General features: G+C 38.8%; 1 protein-coding gene across 2 annotated transcripts in view; it reads right to left on the reverse strand.

The window, feature by feature from the left end:
• Nucleotides 1–19,081, reverse strand: part of SPG11 (SPG11 vesicle trafficking associated, spatacsin) — a 79,987-nt gene extending 60,906 nt beyond the window's left edge. Inside the window, exons 1-7 of one of the 2 annotated variants that reach the window (XM_045772336.2) lie at nucleotides 18,804–19,081; nucleotides 15,729–15,913; nucleotides 14,309–14,533; nucleotides 12,659–12,860; nucleotides 8,059–8,196; nucleotides 7,440–7,888; nucleotides 5,811–5,956 (exon numbers count right to left, since the gene is read on the reverse strand). In XM_045772336.2, coding sequence (XP_045628292.2) covers nucleotides 5,811–5,956; nucleotides 7,440–7,888; nucleotides 8,059–8,196; nucleotides 12,659–12,860; nucleotides 14,309–14,533; nucleotides 15,729–15,913; nucleotides 18,804–19,057 — 1,599 coding nt within the window. In that variant the 5' untranslated portion in view covers nucleotides 19,058–19,081. The remainder of the gene's footprint in view (nucleotides 1–5,810; nucleotides 5,957–7,439; nucleotides 7,889–8,058; nucleotides 8,197–12,658; nucleotides 12,861–14,308; nucleotides 14,534–15,728; nucleotides 15,914–18,803) is intronic. The other variant, XM_045772327.2, reaches the window with a different exon arrangement.
• Between the last annotated feature and the right edge of the window lie 1,358 nt (nucleotides 19,082–20,439).

Consider the following 20,439-nt stretch of genomic DNA (forward strand, 5'->3'; position numbering starts at 1 on the left):
TGTATATTATGTTTCCCAGAATATCCTCCAAAAGAACATAAACTGAATATTTAATATCCAAACTACCAGAGGTCACAGGAGCTCCTGGAGAGCTGGTAATGTTTTATTTTTTGACCTGTCTGGTGGTTACAGGAGTTTTTGCTTTGTAATTATTTGTTAAACTGTATATATATTCTGTACACTTTTTTCATACATGTTTTATTTCACAAAAATAAAACTGATTAATGTGCTTTATTACAGTAACAGATGAAAAGAGAGGATTCATATGATTGTATCAATTGATTTAGAACAAGTTTTCAATATAATTTCAAAACCCATTCATGATTTTAAAAAATATTTCACAGCCAGGAAAAAAGGAGAACTTAATCTTATAAAGATTTTCTTTCTCTCTCTCTCTTTCTCTTTCTTCTTCCCTCTTCTCTTTTCCCTTTTCTTTCTTTTCCCTCTCTCTCTTTCTTCCTCCCTCCCTTTCCCTTCCCTTCCCCCTTTCTTTCTTTCTCTTTCTTTCTTTCTTTCTTTCTTTTTCTTTCTCTTTCTCTCTCTCTCTCTTTCTTTTAGTGAGAGAGAGGTGGGGGAGGGAGGGCAGAGGAAGGAGGAGAGAGAATCTTAAGCAGACTCCCTGCTGAGCATGCAGCCCAATGCAGGGCTTGAGATCATAACCCTGAGATCATGACCTGAGCCAAAATCAAGAGTCAGATGCTCAACCAAGTGAGTCACCCAGGTGCCGCATAAAGATTTTCTTAATATACATGAGTGCATGCGCATGTGCACTGACACATACTTTAATAGGTAGATATTACAGGTATTCTTTTTTAAAATCAGGAATAAGATAAGGATGCCCACTGTTACTTCTGAGTAAGATTATGCTAAAGGTCCCAGCAGCAAAATAAGGAAAAGTAAAAAGAATAAGGATTTGAAGAGAAGAAACAAAATTATATTACTTTGATGTTATTGTACATTAAATATATAAAAACTTCAAGAAAATCTAACAAATTATTAGGATTAATAAAATTTAACAAATTTGCTGGATACAAAAATCAATGTATAAAAATTAAATAGTATTTCTTTATACTGGTAATAAACAAAATGTAACTTAAAATATACCATTTATAATAGCAATATGTAATATAGTTTTAAAATATATATAAACATATACTATATTTAAACATATAGTACTTAAATATAAATATATATCCAAACTAAAAATAAAACTAACAAAAGATGTTAAGCTCTTTTTTTTTTTTTATTTTTTTTTATTCATTTGACAGAGAGAGAGACAGCCAGCGAGAGAGGGAACACAAGCAGGGGGAGTGGGAGAGGAAGAAGCAGGCTCGCAGCGGAGGAGCCTGATGTGGGGCTCGATCCCAGAACGCCGGGATCACGCCCTGAGCCGAAGGCAGACGCTTAACCGCTGAGCCACCCAGGCGCCCCAAAAGATGTTAAGCTCTTAATGGAAAAATTGTAAAACTTGTAATGTTTCATTGAAAGACATTAACGAAGATATGAAAAAATATGTTTTTGTTTATGGATAGGAATATTAAATATCCTAAGGATGTCAATTCTTCCCAACTTGATATATAGATTTAATTCTAATAAAAAATCTTAACAGTTTTTCATGAAACTTGACAAGCTGATCCAAACGGAGGGAAGAGAGTTAAGGGAGAGAGAATAATAAAGACATTCCTGAACAATAATAAAGGAGGGATTTATAATTAAGACAGAGTGGAACTGCCCCAGGACAGACAAAGACCAATGGAACAGAATAGAGCCCAGAAACAAATTCATGCGTATATAAAAACTTGACACAGAGATTTCATATAGTGGTAAAATGAAGAACTTTAGGGAAAAAAATGGTTCTGAGACAAATGGTTATCAATACAGGGCAGGGGTTGAGGGGAGGGAATAAGTCCTTACTTTATACCATGCATAAATATAAGTTCCAAATGGAAAAGAACTTAATTGTCAAAGTCATATTTTTAACACTTGGGAAAAAATATAAGAACATCTCCATGACTTAAGGGTAGGAGAAGTCACAAATTACATGCAGAAAGGAAAACACTGATTAATGAAACTACACTAAAATTCAGAACTACATTAAAATCAAAGACCCCACAAAGAAAGTAAAAGGATAAGCCACACATTAGAATATATTCACTTCACTTACAACCAAGAATTAGTATCTAGAATACACCCAACATACAAACTACAAACCAGCAAGAAAAAGACAAACACCCCAAGACAGAATAGGCAAAAGACATGAACAGTCACTTCACAAAAGAAATCCAAATGTCATATATACATCAACTTTAACCAGCAGGAAAATGCAAATTAAAACCCATCATAGTATCAGACTGGCAAATTTTTTAAAAATCTGGATATGCCAAATGCTGGAAAAGACATCAACAATGAAAACTAACATACACTGTTGGTGAGAGCATAAACTGCTAAGTCAACCCTGGAAAACTAGAGTATCATCTAGTGAAGTGAAAGATGCACATGTCCTACGACCCAGCAATCCTACCACCACCACCACAGAGAAACTCTTGCACACGTACTGCAGTAGATGTGTACTGTTTACAGCAACATGGTTCATAACAGCAAACAACTGGAAAAAACCTAAAGTTGGATAAAGATATATTTATACAATGGGATACCATATGGGAGTGAAACTGAATAAATTATAGCTATACAAATTAACACTGGATGAATCATAAAAAATCATGTTTAGTGTTAAAAAAAAAAAAAAGGGGGCCCTAAGGAATATATACAGTGATTCCATTACATATGAAATTCAGCAACAGCCAAAACAAAATAGCATTATTTGAGGCTATATTTATACAGAGTAAGATAAAGAAAAGCAAGGGCATTGTTAAAATTTTCAGAATGCTAGTTAACTCTGACACTAAGCAAAATAAGAGAATAGGATGGAGAGGGGCACACAGTCAAGAATGTTAACGATAATCTAGCTCTTGCCTGGATGCCGGGTACAAGAGTCTTTATTATTGTTGTTGTTATCACTAAAATCATATATACTCACTCATTTGTATGTGGGGGGAGACCAAGGCCAAAACAATGCTCCACATACCATGCAATCCTTTTTTATACATTTCTAGGAATTTATCCATCCTCTTCCAAATTGCCCAATTTGTTGGCATAAAAATTCTTCTTAATATTCTCTTCTAATTGTTTATATTTCTGTGGTGTTGGTTGTGATCCCTCATATACCATCCAATCCTCATTAAACTCACACACATCTGAGCACTGTATAAGGACACACTGTAGGCTCTGTGGTCTGTAGTCACACTGCCTGGGTCAAATCCTGGCTAACTACCACCTGCTGTCCATGTATATCTGAATTAGATTTCCTAACCTGTGCTTCCTCATCAATAAAATAGGGTTAATAACAGCATCTACCTATAGGATTGATAAGAAGATGAATGAAATAAGACCTTATTATTAACATTAATATTTAAGAAAAACAACCATATGGAAATAGGCATGATTACTTCTGGATAATAGATTTATAGGTGACTAAATTTTCTTTTTTCCCCCAATTACTCAAATTTTCTTTAATGATATTATGTAGTGTAGAAAAGTAAGTTCTTCAACAAATGGTGCTGGAAAAAATGAGTATCTTTCTGCAAAAGAATGAAATTGGATCCCTAATACCACATAAAATACCACAGAAATTAATCAAAATGTACCATACACCTAAAATGTAAGAGCTAAAATGATAAAACTCATAAATCTCCATCACCTCAGTTTAGGCAATGGTTTCTTAGACATGACACCAAAAGCACTAGAGATTTAAAAAAAAAAAAAAAGTAAGCTGACTTTATCAAAATTAAAAACCTTTTTCAAAGGATGCCACTGAGAAAGTGAAAAGACAACTGCAGAAATGGGAGAAAATATTTGAAAGTCATCAGAGTCTAGTAACCAGAATACATAAGGAACTCTTAGAACTCAACGACAGAGACAAAAAATTTAAAAATGGACAAAGTTTTAAATAGACATTTCTCCAAAGACATATACAAATGGATAATAAGTACATGAAAACATGTTCAACATCATTAGTCATTCAGAAAATGCAAATCAAAACCACAATGAGGGGTCCCTGGCTGGCTCAGTCAGGACAGCATGCGACTCTCAATTTGGAGTTGTGGGTTCAAGCCCCACACTAGGCATTGGGCTTACTAAAACAAACCAACCACACACAAAAACAAAAACACACACACACAAAATACCCACAATGAGATATTATTTTGACTTCACTACTAAAAGGATGGTTGTAACAAAAAGGTCAACAATAACAAGTGTTGGTGAGGGTGTGGCGCTGTTGGAGCCCTCATACACTGCTGGTGGGTATGTAAAAGAGTGAAACTGCTGGGAAAAACAATTTTGTGGTTCTTCAAGAAGTTAAGTGACCCAGTAATTCCACTGCTAGGTGTATACCCAAGAGAAATGAAAACATGAAACAAAACTTATACGCCATGGTTCACAGGATTATTTATAATAACCAAAAAGCGGAAACAACACAAATGTCCATCAACGGATGAATGGATAAACAAAATGTGGTATAGCCATATAATGGAATATCATTCAGCCATACAAAAAATGAAGTACTGATATATGCTACAACACTGAGGACACCTGAAAACATGCTAAGTGAAAGAATCTAGTCACAAAAGGCTACATATTTTATACTTCCATTTATATGTCCAGAATTGGCAAATCCAGAGCCAGAAAGTATATTAGTGTCTGGAACTTAGAGGCCACAAGAAATTTTAAGTGACTGCTAATGAGTACAGAGTTTCTTTTTAGAGAAATGAAAATGTTCTGGAATTAGATAGTGGTGATAGCTGTACGAGCCAGAATACACTAAAAACGAATGGATTGTATACTTATGTGGGTGAATTTTATGGTATGTGAATTATAATTTATTTTTTAAAAAAGATTTTATTTATTTGAGAGAGAGCAAGAGAGTGAAAGAGCGAGAGAGCGAGAAAGCACAAGCAGGGGGAGAGGGAGAAGCAGGCTCCCTGATGAGCAGAGAGCTTGATCCAAGGACTTGGATCAAGTCCTTGACCCCAGAGGGTCATGACCTGAACCGAAGGTAGAGGCTTAACCAACTGAGCCACCCAGGTGCCCCATATTAATTTTAATAAAGCTGTCATTAAAAATACAGATTTGCAAATAACATGGTTTACTTTCAGTTTTTTACCTTTCAGGGACTGTGTGGTATAGAGAAAAGTACCCTAACTTTGATTCTAGCTCCAGTTCTTATTAGTAATGCTATGAGCCACTCACTCAACCATTCTGAGCCTAAGGTTTTTCATCTGTAAAATGGAATAAAAAAACTATCCAACCCATCTCATGTGGTCATTTTAAGACAAAACTAGATAACTCATCTAAGAGTGTGCACTATAAAATGCTATACAAATTCAGGGTATGTTGCTTCTACAGCTGGAGAGAAGACTAGAGACCACAGGTAGAAATAAAAGATCACTCTTGTTCATGCTTTCCATAGCTTGCTTCCACTTCATTTAGTCTTATCAGCTTACTGTTGCTTCCATTCCTTGCACCTTTTTTTTTCTTAGTGGTTATTATAATTTTATATCTTTGAAGGCCAAAAAGGGTCAACTGCTAAGCAGAATTTGGGTAATGAAATAACGAGAACTAAGCAAATGGTTGGGTAAAGACTATAGTTCTTTTTACTGCTAGGTTAAATGAATTCTCCCAAATCTTCAGTCAAATAAGAGTATATACAGAAAATAGTCAAGCAAAGTCATACGGACATTTAATTTTGTTACCTCCAGTGCATGTATGGGGATTGAGCACCTCCCCCAACCATTGAGATGGCAAAGAGAGTCCACAGTGCTGGCACTTCCATGGATCATTAGTCTATTTAAAAACTCCTCCTGAGTCAATCCAAACAAAATCAGAGAGAGTCCATTTTCTACAGGGAAAAATAAAAGTTGCATTAAATAAATTATGAGGACTTAGGTTTTAGAATTATAACATGAATTAATTTCGAATAACTCAATACTTCAGTGCTGTAATTACAAATATATTTATTGGACATCAGGTACTACTATGACCATAGTTAATTTGATTTTTTAAATGTTTTTAAAGACGACTTTTATTTTTTAAACATGGACCACAGGGTACATTCTAGTTAGAATAATGCATCATCCTATGAAATAGTACTAAATCTCACTTCTCTACTTTCTATTATCCTGCACAATCAATGCCTGGAATTTAAAATTATTTACGGACATGTTACATTTCTGATTTACTAAGTTAAAGCAAAGAGCATGCTCTTGACACAAAGAAATACATTATTACCAAAATTTGGGTATTAAAGAGACACATAGTATGATCACATCATTCAGTAGCTTTGTAGGAGGTTATAGCATAAATGCTGAATAAATATATATCCAAAATACCAAACTCAAATGTCTACAGGGCCAAACAGGTGGTGAGACAAGTGCAAGAAAAACCTAACAAGAAAATGGCCCATCTAAGAGAACTGAAATTCAGCTCCAACCCGTAAATTACTATGCAGGAATGCAGGCCTAGTGTTGCCAGATCTTACAATTTTTTTCAGTAACAGCAGGAAATCCTCTTATTTTGCATATTTATACTAAAGTCTTTTTTTTTTTTTTTAAAGATTTTATTTATTTATTTAACAGAGATAGAGACAGCCAGAGAGAGAGGGAACACAAGCAGGGGGAGTGGGAGAGGAAGAAGCAGGCTCATAGCAGAGGAGCCTGATGTGGGGCTCGATCCCATAACGCCGGGATCACGCCCTGAGCTGAAGGCAGATGCTTAATGACTGCGCCACCCAGGCACCCCCTTTTTTTTTTTTTTAAGATTTTATTTATTCGACAGAAATAGACAGCCAGCGAGAGAGGGAACACAAGCATGGGGAGCGGGAGAGGAAGAAGCAGGCTCATAGCAGAAGAGCCTGATGTGGGGCTCGATCCCATAATGCCAGGATCACGCCCTGAGCCGAAGGCAGATGCTTAACCACTGTGCCACCCAGGCGCCCCTATACTAAAGTCTTTTTTAAGGAGTTTAGATAGTGCAAGCCGAACAAAATAGATTTGGTTCATAGATGGTCCACAAGCAGCCAGTCTGCAACTTTTGCTTCCACAGACGAGTCAAATGAAGACTCCCTGGATTAAAACCAACCTTTATTACTCCTAAGACTTTCTCTAACTTAGTATCTGAGCTGAGCATTTAGCTGAGCAAAATTAACCTTAGTTAGAAATCAAATATATCAGACAAAAGTATCAAGAGTAACACCAAATTTCCCCCATGAAAGACTACCACTTAGAGGAGAGAGTAGGCACTAACATCACCAGAGCAGAAATAACATAGGTTTAAAAAGCACACCTCTGAGCGATGGATTTCAACCTGATATAAGACATTCTCACCTGTCAAAACAAGGCACAGCTGCTGGTCTCCACTAGTTTCTATAGGAATACACTTTTTGCCAAGGGAGAAACACTGCATACCCTGGGTCTCCAAATCCCAGAGGCCAATGGTGCAGCCCGTCCTTTCCACTGCCCAAGTAAACAGTGCACTGAATCCTGTCACAGACATACATGTAAGCTCAACAGGTTCCTCTTGTTCACTAATGTTCATTATTTTCCACGATCTCCCTGGTTCACTCGTGTTGGCATGATCCTTCTGTGGAAACTTAGAGTGGCTGTGCATTACGTCCTGTGGAATAAAGGCCCAGCCTGGCATACTGGTACTGTGGTTACCAGATTCAGGGGATTCCAAATGCGAAATATTCTGGAACCATGGAGCACAATAGGAAACCTTCAGTTTGGAGCTCTTTATTGTTTCATTCAATGATACTAGCTGGGCTTTCCAAGACCTGGAAGATAGGGTAGAACTCACAACTGTTACAGTGAAAGGCACTAAATAAAACACTAAGTCAAGAAGAACATGCATTAAAAAAAAAAGTGTCTACTTCTGTAAAGCCCTTTAGTAAAAAGGACAAAAAATGGAAATAATAAAGTAAATCCAAAAAGGGAGTTTCTGTACCTATCAACTTGAAAGGAAAACTTGGTCAGTTTCATGTTGTAGTCAGAATTAACAGGATCATCTTCATCTATGCCCTTAGGGCCTTCAATAGGAATGTCTTCTTGAGTTCTTTCACACAGTAGGTGTCCTGGGTGTTGCCTACATTTTAAAATGATAGCCATGGTCAACAATGATGATCAAATCCAAATCTGTGTTACTACTGCTCCTGTTAAAACTGGAGGGGCGGGGGTGTCACACACACGGAACAGTACAGAAAGTAAGTTTCTGTGAACAGGATTCCTTAACTCCATTGCTTATAGCAGAATGATAAAGTCAGCCTTAAGAATCTGACCCATTTATAACTATGTGTGGCAATGAACTGTTGGTAGTGTTCATTTCATAATACATACATATACTGAATCATTATGTTATACACCTGAAACTAATATAATGTATGTCAATTATATCTCAAGAAAAAAAATTTGACACGGGCAGTTAGCTTTATGAAGAGATAAGAGCACTTACTGTCTACTATATCGCAGGTGTGGTGATAAAAACTTTATATAAACTAAACCTTTCAACACTATGAGGTAAATACACCCTCATTTTATAGATATGGAAACGAAGCCTCAAAGTGGGGCTGGATTTGAACCCAGTCAATGTGACCATAAAGCCCAGGTTTTTAACTGCTCATAATACTGTCACCACAAAGTAAGATGTAGGCTGATACCAGGGGAATGCGTAAGAACTAGAAAGACAAAATACAAGTGCAGGTGTACATGTGAGAGTATATGTAGAAAGAGGGCTGTCACATTTGAGAAACACGAAGAAGGCAAAGGTGGCTAAAGCATAGGGAATGAGAAGCAAGGTGGTGTGAGATGAGGCAGGAGAGCCTGGCAGGAGACAGACGGTATAGGGCTTTATGGCTACTAAGGATTTTTAGTTTCATCTTGGTGGGGGGAAGCTAAATAAGGGTTTTAAGCAGAAAAGCAATATGATCGTATACAGAAGAGTAGCTGGGGAAGAAAGAGAGGCATTTAAACACCCTGAGCACTTAAATTACTATTAACCGTTTCAACAATTTGAAGGTAGTATGTTAACATACATGCATCAAGGAGATGATGAAAAGAAGTTAGAGAAGACAGGGTAACAGTGAGAAAAGATGAGGCATGGAGACGGTCGTTCCCCATCCCCCCTGCCCAGAGGTAGATACCCTGCCCCAGATGTTAATATCTGGCTAGTTCTCTGATAAGCTATCCATTTTTACAGCATCACTGTGGCTATTGTACAGAGCATGAAGTTGAGGGGGTAAGAGCAGACATCTGGAGACCAATTAGGAGCTGTTACCTTACCTTAGTTCAGGAAGTGATGACTGTGGCATGGATGAGAGTGATAACAGAGGACTTAAGTGGACAGATTCAAGAAACATTTAGGATGTAGAATGACTAGGACCTGGTGATCAACTAGATATGGGTCTAATACTTAAAAGAGGTTTGAGATATAAAAAAGGGAGGAAATGGAAAAGAGTCCTTAAGAAAGAGGGAAGAAATAGGATCCAGAGCACAGAGGGATGGGCCTTCATAGAAGGAGGGGAATCCATTGTAATAGAGGGGAAGATGAGGAGTTGGGTACAGGAAAGTGGGGTTGTAACTTAATGTGAGAAACTGAGGGAGCTCTCATTAGATTCTACTTCCTTTATAAAGTAGGAGGCAAAGTCACCCAAGACTTGGGGGTAAAGAATGAGTAGAGACCTGAGGAAAAGAGAGGTTTAAAAACATTGTCGTAGGGGCGCCTGGGTGGCTCAATCATTAAGCGTCTACCTTTGGCCCAGGTCATGATCCCAGCACCCTGGGATCGAGCCCCGCATTGGGCTCCCTGCTCCACAGGGAGCCTGCTTCTTCCTCTCCCACTCCCCCAGCTTGTGTTCCCTCTCTTGCTGGCTGTCTCTCTGTCAAATAAATAAATAAAATCTTTAAAAACAAAAGCAAAACATTGTTGTAAAGAATGGGCTCATGAAAATCATTATAAAATTTCCAGGTAATACTCAGAGACCAGTTAAAGGTAGCAAAAGTGAACTTACAGTGCTATCAATTTTCCTTTGTGGTTTTCTCACTAGTGCCTGGTTGCTTGGGTGCAGGGACAGAGAAGGCAGAGTTGGGGGGGGGGAGATTTTGTCAGGCCAAGTGCTACCACAGGGCAGAAGCAAGAGTTTAGGGGGCATGCAAAAAAAGAGACTGAAATGAGGGTCAAAATTCATGCTAGAAAGGGAGGGATGTCAAGACAAGAGGGGCCAAGAGAGTGGAAGGTCAACTGACCGGAAATTCTAATGATGTCAGACAACAAGAAGAGTGGGGGTACTTGAGTAAGTGATGTGGAAAGTTTGGGAAGTTGTGGTTGGGAAGTGAGATGTGTAGATTAGTGATCTGGGGGAGGAACAGTTTCAAACAATGACAAAGCCAGGGTAAGAGCATGGGAGGGGACAGCTAAAGTAAAATGGAAGAAAAAGTCACTGACAATGAACTGAAAGAACCATGAGTTTAGCTTCTCAAGCTTACAAACTCTATAGGAAACATGAAAAAATGAGAGAAATAATACAAGACTATACAATTAAGTGCCAAACTGTAATTCAAAGCAAAAGTGCTACAGAAGTTCAAAGAAGAAAAAATGATAAAAGGAGTATAAAATTACAAGTGGAAGGGGTTTTAGTAAGAAAAGGCCTCGTGAGAGAGGTAGATCTTAAAGGATAAAATGAAAAGGAGAGACTAACATTCTGTATTGGGGAAAAAAGCTAAAACCAGGAGTGACGAAAGAGAAACACATTTTTAACTTCAGAGCACACTTAGAAAATAAAATATGCAGTCAACTCCAGAGAAATCATACTAATTAAAGAGCATTCATGTAAATAATAAATAGAGATTACTCATTTAGTTGGGCAGGACAGATCCCCAAATTTAGTGGAAATAAAACACTAGCTTTGACTGATGTTAAAGTAGCTGAGCTCAACGCAATTTGTTCAAAGGAATGTGCCTGATGCCCTCTTCAGAGCTCTCCTCAAGTGCTACCAAAACATCCACAGGAATGGAACCCTACACTCGAGGATCAGGGTGGCTGAGTAGGCTTTCCTCCCACCTCACCTATCAAATTATTTTCTAAGGTACATGATTAGGAGATAAGTCTATATACACAGAGTATGTTTTAGTCAGGAAAAATGGCCTACTGATAAACAAGCACAAGATGTGAGAATGTGTTAATCATCCCTGCTTAAAGATTAAAAAAAAAAAAAAGGAAAGCATTAAAAGGCCATTTAAAAAAAATCACAGTTCTGGTAGTTATGTGAAGATGAATGTGTCCTTTCTTGTGATCCAAACAATAAGCAATAAAAGCCATCAAACTGCATTCCCAATTACTCAAGGATTTGTTTATCTCATTCTGATCCTAAGTTAGGATCAGAAATCCTAATGGTTCTGCATGACCCTAAATACTGAAAGTCATAAATGTGGACTAGCCTACTTTTAGATAAGTCGTAAGGTACAGGCTGGGGTGTGTACTTACACCTCTCGTATCATACCTCTCTCAAACATTATAAAATCAGAGGTAACTAGGATATCTAAATCAAAAAGAAACACAAAGAAGCACTCAATTTTTACTAATGTATTTAGATAGCCACAAATGTGGGTCCTTCAAGGGAAACACCTGAGGAAATCCTGGCTGGAGAAAGCTAGTTTAATATATCGTATCAAAGTCCTTCAAGAGAAAAGTAATCCCTAAGGCTGCCAGGACCCTGAGCCACATAAGCAGCAATTCTAACACAGGGTAAATCCCTTTTTCTCCTACTCTAATGTAGGGCAAAAAGTGGGTAAATAATGTTTTTTTTTTTTTAAGATTTTATTTATTTACTTGACAGAGAGAGAGAGACAGCCAGCGAGAGAGGGAACCCAAGCAGGGGGAGTGGGAGAGGAAGAAGCAGGCTCCCAGCGGAAGAGCCCGACGTGGGGCTCGATCCCAGAACTCCGGGATCACGCCCTGAGCCGAAGGCAGACGCTTAATGACTGAGCCACTCAGGCGCCCCAAAAAGTGGGTAAATAATGTATTAATAGCCAACCGTGCTATTATGTTTTATGTACTTGATTTTTTTTTTTTAAAGATTTTATTTATTTACTTGACAGAGAGAGACAGCCAGCGAGAGAGGGAACACAAGCAGGGGGAGTGGGAGAGGAAGAAGCAGACTCCCAGCGGAGGAACCTGATGTGGGGCTCGATCCCAGAACGCCGGGATCACGCCCAGAGCCGAAGGCAGACGCTTAACGACTGTGCTACCCAGGCGCCCCATATGTACTTGATTATTTTTAAAACTATGCTTGATAATGTTTTTACTTACATGATATAAGCCATATATAATAACATACACAAATCAAAATCATAGCTTTGATATACATTAAGAAATAAAAAGGTAGCCAAGGTCATTTGCACAATTTTACAGTAACAACCCCACTAGGTAGTAGCTAGAACACAACCTAGCTGAATAGAGAAATAAAACTGCTTTAAAAAAAAGCTAACAAGTACATTTTCTACCTCTTACGGCTTTATTTACCTCAAATTAGAGAGTGCAGTAATTTACATACCTGAAATACAAGTTTAAGTTAAGAGCAATTGCAGAGCTGGAGGAGTCGACAATCACTACAACATCTAGGTCCTGAGACACTTTCAGTGAAGTAAAGGAAGAAATCTTGGCTGGCTCCTGCTGCCGCTCACCATACATGTCTTCTTGGTGAAGTGCTAAATCCACGTGAGCTACATGTGTACCATTCACAACGTCAAAAATGTCTTTGTGTTAGAGTTAAAGAAAATGTCAGTCTTAAGTAAGCCTCACCACTTCAAGCACAGGGTGGGATGGAGCTTATAAACCTTCATGGCTGCAACCTTGCAGGGATAGTAACAAAAGGAACAGCGGACACCGAGAAAGCCCTCATCACAGTAATCGGAGGACTACGAAGTTGGTGGCCCAATAAACCTGAGGGTTCATTCAGCAATACTTGTTGAAAATCCATTCATTCTGTGCCAGGCCTTGAATGATACCTTGCTAATATTTTCCACTAGTGTTCGACAATGGTGCTGTCCAAGAGAAATACAATGTGAGCTATATTTGTCACTGTAAATTTTCTAGTAGTCTTATTAAAAAAAAAAAAAAAAACAGTGAACCTAATTTTAGTAATACATTTTATTTAACCCAAATACCCAAGATATTACCATCTCAACATGTAACTGATATAAATAAAATTGAGATATTTTACAACCTTTTTTTCATATAAATGTTCAAAATCTGGTATTTTACACTTGTAGCAAATCTCAGTTTAGACACTCAATTTTCATTGGAAATACCTGATCTGTATTTAAACTTCATAAAATTCACATTTGGGGACTTAAATATACTTAGAAGTTCTCCAATAATTGATGCAACTATCAGCTTTTAAATTTAAAGTAATTAAGTAAAACTAAGAATTCTGTTCCTCAATCACAGCAGCCAATTTCAAGTGCTCAACAGCCATAGAAGCCTAGTGCCTACCATGCTGGACAGCACCATTCTATAACCCGGCAACAAAAATGAAGTTAATGCAACATTTTATGACATGTTTACAAAAGAAATTTTAATAAAGGCTATTTTATACTAAAGTAGAAAAACCATCCCTTTAATTCAGAAATACAAGTTCCAAAATCATGTAAGGGGTCATTTTCCAAGTCTTCAGAACAATTTTGCTAATGATCTATGGATCTGCTAGAGACAAAAAAAAAAAAAAAAAAAAAAACTATAATATTTCCAAAACCAAATTAAAAGTGGTTAAGCAAACCCTATGATTCACTAATACGATGGACTCATTAGAGATAAATGGATTATATTTATACGTGACAATGAACATATCACATCATAAGCAGTCCTCGAAATCCCTTCTGGAAAAGCACATAATAGATATTTAACAAGGATGTTTTAATAAATGGGTAATATAAAGCATATATAATTTAGAAAAAACACAAATAAGTTGGATGATTATATGACCATGAAAAAATATGTACATACACTAGAAAATATTTCAATAGAATATAAAGCAATATAGGTGAGTATTTTAAGTTCATGAAGATCTTTTTCCCTGGAAAGTTTTACTGAAAAACTAACCATTCTACCTATATACCAGTCCCTAAAACTAAAAGCCTAAAAAAGGCTCATCCTTCTAGGTATTCCCTCCCCTACATATCCCCATCTTTATTGTCAAGGATACAGATCCAGCCTAAACTATTCAAAACAAAAAGAATTCCTCGGCAGAGCTGCGTGTCAATAATCCTGTCCACTGCCTGTGCAGGCAAGGGTAATGTGAAACAGTTGAGAACTTCTATCTCAGCACCTCTTTCAGGAAATACAATGTGTAGGACAATACATTTGTTGATGAACAATAGTGACTTGTTATTGTGAAATGACAGAATTTTCAAAGATAATAAGGAAACACCTAGGAAGCAAAAGGAGATTATTTTAAACTCACTGGTCACAATTTCACAGTTGGTAATTTTGATTTTGTAAACATAGCATGAACAGGTGAAACAAAGAAGAAACAGCACTTTGTCCGACTCTAGGCAGTTAATGCTCATACCCACCTAAGCAAGTGATGACTGGTAGGTAAGTAAGAGGATGAATAAAGATAGCCTACAATGTCTCTGTTCATTCTGTTTATGGTCAGAGTCTGATCACAACAGAAGATTTAAAAAAAAAAAAAAGGGGCGCCTGGGTGGCACAGCGGTTAAGCATCTGCCTTCTGCTCAGGGCGTGATCCCGGCGTTATGGGATCGAGCCCCACATCAGGCTCCTCTGCTATGAGCCTGCTTCTTCCTCTCCCACTCCCCCTGCTTGTGTTCCCTGTCTCGCTGGCTGTCTCTATGTCTGTCGAATAAATAAATAAAATCTTAAAAAAAAAAAAAAAAAACCTACTTCTCTCGGGAACCCCACAAGATCAGATTTTTTTTTTTTTTTAAGAAAAAGAAGGGAGGCAGCCGGTGGGCTCCGTCGGAAGAGGACGTGACTCTTGATCTTGGGGTTGTGAGTTCCAGCCCCACGTTTGGTGTAGAGAGTACTTAAAAATAAAAAAATCTGAAAAAGGAAAAAAAAAAAAACCCAAAAAAAACAAAAGAACCTTAAAATCAAGGGTGTCGGGTATGCTACTGCCTTAAATATAGAAGCCTGAGTACTTTTATTTCTGTTCCCTGCAGTCCTCAGGATGGGTAACCAGTCTACATCAGCACTATCCAACAGAAACACTGTCAGGCACAAATGCAAACCACAATGTAATTTTAAATTTTCTAGTAGCTGCACTGAAAAAAGAAACCGGTGAAACAAATTTTTTACATATTATTTATCCCATTACATCCAAAATATCATTTCAACATGTAATTAATACAAAAAACTATTAACGAGGCATTTTACTTTTTTATACTATATCTGGTATGTGTCTGACACTTAGAGGACATCTTAATTTACATTAACCACACTTCAAATGCTCAACAGCCCCACGTGACCAGTGATTACTGCATTGGACAAGGCAAATCTCCCTCCCTGATTTCATCCCTGTAAGAACTTTTCCTGGAATACATATGATTACACAGCAATGTCACAGACTAAAACATGCTGAAAGACCACCTGTAAATACTTACTAATATTTTGATCTTCAATGAGCTTTTGCAAGGTCTCCTCGCTACAGCTATACAAAATGGTTGCATCACATCTTCCATCTTTCAAATTAAATTCATAGATAAACAGTTCATAATTTTCACTAAGAGCAAGCAGTTTGGGCTTGTCTGTTGGTGAGCTGCTGATATGAGAGTCCTCCCATACAAAGCTAAGGAAAAAGCATAGATTATTATATTCTATTATCCACAATAATATTTATCCACAACGGTGAGGGTAGAAGGGCAGAAGGAGTAAAGAACAATTCTTTAGTTCACACGGTAGTAGCATTAATTCTACACCCAAGTTAAGGGAATGTACATTGCTCTGGGACCCCCCCCCCTTTCAGGCCAATAATATAGGAGTGGGTGATGAAAAGAGGGCATGGAGCAATAAACGATGGCTGCTTCTATTGCTTCATCTTAAATCCTGTCCGATGAAATATTTAAAGGAACAGTCATAAGGATAAGTTTCAACAACCAAATATGTATATTATTTACAAGAGGTGGTACTCACAATTAACAAAATAGGTTTTGCTAACTTAAAGGCTTTCAAAGACTTTTAAAAAGTGACTATTTGTATTTATAGACTATGAAGACTCTGAGATACTATATTATAGAATAGCTCTGTCCAACAGAACTTTCCATGATGATGCAAGTGCTCTATATATCTGCACTGTCCAATACAGTAACCAAAAGCCACATGTGGCTACTGACACTTCAAATGTGAATAGTGCCACTAAGGAAAAATGCAAAATTTATTAAGTCACATGCAGCTAATGGCTACCATGCTGGACAGCTCCGTTACAAAATTATTAAAGCAGTATAATGTCAACATACCAACAATGGCTAACAATGGTGGAAAGAGACTAATGAGTGATGCTACAGCTTCAAATTAAATTAAACTATATTTAAAAAGTAAGGGGGGGTTGCCCGGGTGGCTCAATTGGTTAAGCAACCAACTCTTGATTTCAGCTCAGGTCTTGATCTCAGGGTCATGGGATTGGGCTCCTCACTCAGGGGAGTCTGCGTGAGATTTCTCTCCCTTTCGCTTCCCCCCCCCCCCAACACATGCCCACACACAAGGGCTGTCTTCTCTAAAATAAATCTTTAGGGGCGCCTGGGTGGCTCAGACGTTAAGTGTCTGCCTTCAGCTCAGGTCATGATCCCAGGGTCCTGGGATTGAGCCCCACATTGGGCTCCCTGTCCGGCGGGAAGCCTGCTTCTCCCTCTCCCACTCCCCTTGCTTGTGTTCCCTCTCTCTTTGTCAAATAAATAAATAAAATTTTTTAAAAAATAAAATAAATCTTTAAAAAAATTTAAAAATCAAAATAAATAAATAAAAGGGCTCACTTCTGAAAACACTACAATGGAATGAGAGAAAGCTACCATACTGAGAAAGTTTCATCTTTTCTTTTTTCTACAGAATAAATTTTATATCTAAAAAAAAGAAAAAAATCAGACTTGGTGCTCTAATGTACTTACTAAAGAAAAAAAACTGACATACTTTATATTTCTATCTTTATACCTAAACTGATGATTTTTCATGAGCACCCAATTCCTGTTTACAGTGAAAATCTGGAAGATAACCTGAATGTCGAATATGGAAAAGATTAAACAAATTAAGGTATATTTAAAAGGCAGAATACAGTGACACCATACACATCATTAACATATGGACTATACCATCACATGAAAAGACAGGAAACTTTCAGTAAAAATAACTATACAGTATGCATGATTTCAACATATATAAAAAGGACCACATACACTTTGAGATAAGTAAACCCTGAATAATACAAATTTGTCCTTATTTTTACCCTATGAAGTACTTGAATTAAAATTAAAATCCAATTCAAATAGAAAGTCCTTCCTGATTCTCCTTCAATCTACTAATTTCACCCAGTAGCTTATGGATGCCCTCATTATTTCCTATGTGTGTCTTCTGTTAAGTTCTCGAACACCTGAAGAGTTTCCTTTTCTCTGCCTCATTCCTTTCTTTACAGGACTGTGTCCACAGGTACTTAACACAGTTGAATTAACTAAATTCCCCTATGGAGATATTCTTCCTCATAGCATCTAGAGATCAGGAGTAAAAGAATACAAACGCCAAACCGATTAAAACACCCCCTTATTTAACAAACAAATCTCTATTGTCAGGCACTGTTACAGAACCGGGAAATGCTAAAACACCTCTTAACTACTTAATGTTTTTGGAGATGGTTTCTAAACATTTTCTATTATTAAAAAGAGCCCAGGGGTGCTGGCTGGCTCAGTTGGAAGAGCAAGCCCCTCTTGACCTTCGGTTTGTGAGTTGAGCCCCATGTTGGGTGTAGAAATTACTTAAATAAATAAAACTTCAAAACAGAGAGACCCCAAAGACTAAGAGGGCACTCTCAGACTTCATGACATAAACTAACTCCTGAACAGAGAGTTACAGAAGCGGAAAGTTAATACAGGATTATAATTGGTTTTTTTTTTTTCTGCCTTCCCAAGTCATGCAAGCTTCACATTTAAGAGCTGTCTTAACTCTTTAGAGACTGCTCCTAAGTAACAGTTTGCGTGTAATAAATATTTGTTGAGTGAATAAATGAATGGGCAAACTAGACTATCCCTGAAGAAGGCGGCGGGAAGCCCAGGTGTAAAGGAAGTCGCTGTTTCAGGCACAAGAAAAAGGTATCAGGATGATTCAAATTAGAGATGATCCCCAGCTGTTATCTTTAAGGGATTTAACTGAAAGAAGAAAATGGGCAAGTTGCACAGCACCGTAACAATTAACCTACGTTGAATTAATGAAAGAACCCCTACGTTGGGACCTGCTCCGGGTTCACCGAGGCCAGCACAGGAGCTGGATGCCTCTTCCGCGCCCCGGGAACGCGGAAGCGAGGGTGGGGCTGCAAAGCGAGGAAAAGGTTCCGAGAGGGTACCCGGATCGCATCTGAGGTGTTTCCCGCGGCTGTCATTCCTCTCCCGCTACCTCCACGCCTAGAGGGGAGCACTGGGGCCAGCCGAGCTAAGGCTCCGGACTCCTCCGACACTGCCCAGCCCTCCCGCAGCACTTACTGCCGAAAAGGGCCACCGAGGCAGCAGGTACCCCCGCTCCGGCCGCCCGGCGCCAAGGAAAGCACTTGCAGGCTGCCTGCAGCTGTTAGGCTCCCCAGAACCTCCTGCTCTCTGTGCAGCCGCGCCCGGGATCCCAGCCGCCCCGTTGCCTCCACAGGGACCGGCACCAACAGCATAGGTAGAACCCGCTCCATGGCTTTAGCGCTACAGGCGCCGAGGCCGGCAGCTCCCCCCGCTGCCTTTTCTGCAGCCATTTTGACTCGGCCATTTCTTCCGGTCACCTGAGCGCAGCTGCGTCCTAGGCATGCGCCGCGTAGCCCACCGGCTCCCTGCCTCGTGACTCCCAATCTCGGCCGATTGCATTCCTGGCCTGTGGAGGCTGGCGCCAATTACTCCAGCAAAGCTACGTCTGCCTTTGCTTCAAGCCTGTTTACTTAACTACCTTGAAAGAGTTAAGGGCCAAATTTAGCGGCCTCAGGCACGCTGTAGCAGCTTCACTCACTCCGTGGTATTACCCTCCGCCTTCTTACTCTGTTTCCCCTCTATCGGAACCCGGTTCCTGTCTCTCCTTTTTCTTTTCCTGTTGTGCTGTTTTTTACTTTTACAGGCCCTGGGTGCTACCATGTCTTTGGTAGTGGACTGATCCATCGTGAGGGAGTGGACCTGAAAGTTGAAGTCAAATAATATCCCTTGTAAAGGGCAGGGAAACAGGGAAGTTAAGGGGTGGTGTGGGTAGAGTTCCCATTTCATTACTAGTCTTTTCTCAAGGAAGTATGATCCAAGGCCTTCAGCAGAGCTGGAGAGGAGCAGAGGGGGTGAGGAAAGAGGGGTGGAGGAGGAATTCGGAGAGTTGTCGTAATGAATATCAGTACCTTTCTTAACACATTCTTTTTCACAATAACTGGGGTCACACAGGTAACCAATAGGCCAACCCCTCCACTTGGGCTCTGATTTACATCCTCTTCTTCTAGGATCTGTAAAATTCTTCTTTCTTCTGCATTTTTTTCTCTCCCTTTATTGGGGTGCTTTATTATGTGAACATGCTATAAGGTCACGCTCAAAAGAAAGCCTCCCTCAACCAACACCAACCACTACTGTCAAATTTTGCTTCCCCTTTAGAAAATTTTTGCTTGACTCTTTTTAATGCCCCCCAACCCCTTTTTCCTCATTACCCCCCTACTTCTCAGACATTGCTGATGGGCTGGATAAAGGTGGTGGCTGTCAACGCCTTCTTCCAAATTTCTTACTTCTAAATTTCTTCTCTTTCCCTCACCCCTGCTTTTCAATTCTTGCCTGAGCTGATGGAATAAACCTCTGAACATTTTTCTCTGCTTTTTTCACTTGTTCCTCTAACACACAGCAGTCAGAATGATCTTCTAAAAATGAAATCACATTACATTCCCATTTAAAGTTCTGACTTCCCGTAGTTAGAATCCCGATTTTTAAATCATGGCTTATAGATCTATACACTGTTTACCTCTCTCCAACCTCAACACCCTTCCAGCTTATCTGTGTACTTCAGCTGCACTTGCCTCCTTCCTGTTCCTGAAACACATTAAGTTCATTCTCGACTGGCAGCTTTGTGCTCACCCGTGCCTCTACAGGGAGTACTTCCAGCTTAATTGTAACCACTATT

This window comes from Ursus americanus, chromosome 36 (genome assembly GCF_024610735.1).
Source record: "Ursus americanus isolate L20-20 chromosome 36, mUrsAme1.1.p, whole genome shotgun sequence".
Taxonomy (NCBI): Eukaryota; Metazoa; Chordata; class Mammalia; order Carnivora; family Ursidae; genus Ursus; species Ursus americanus.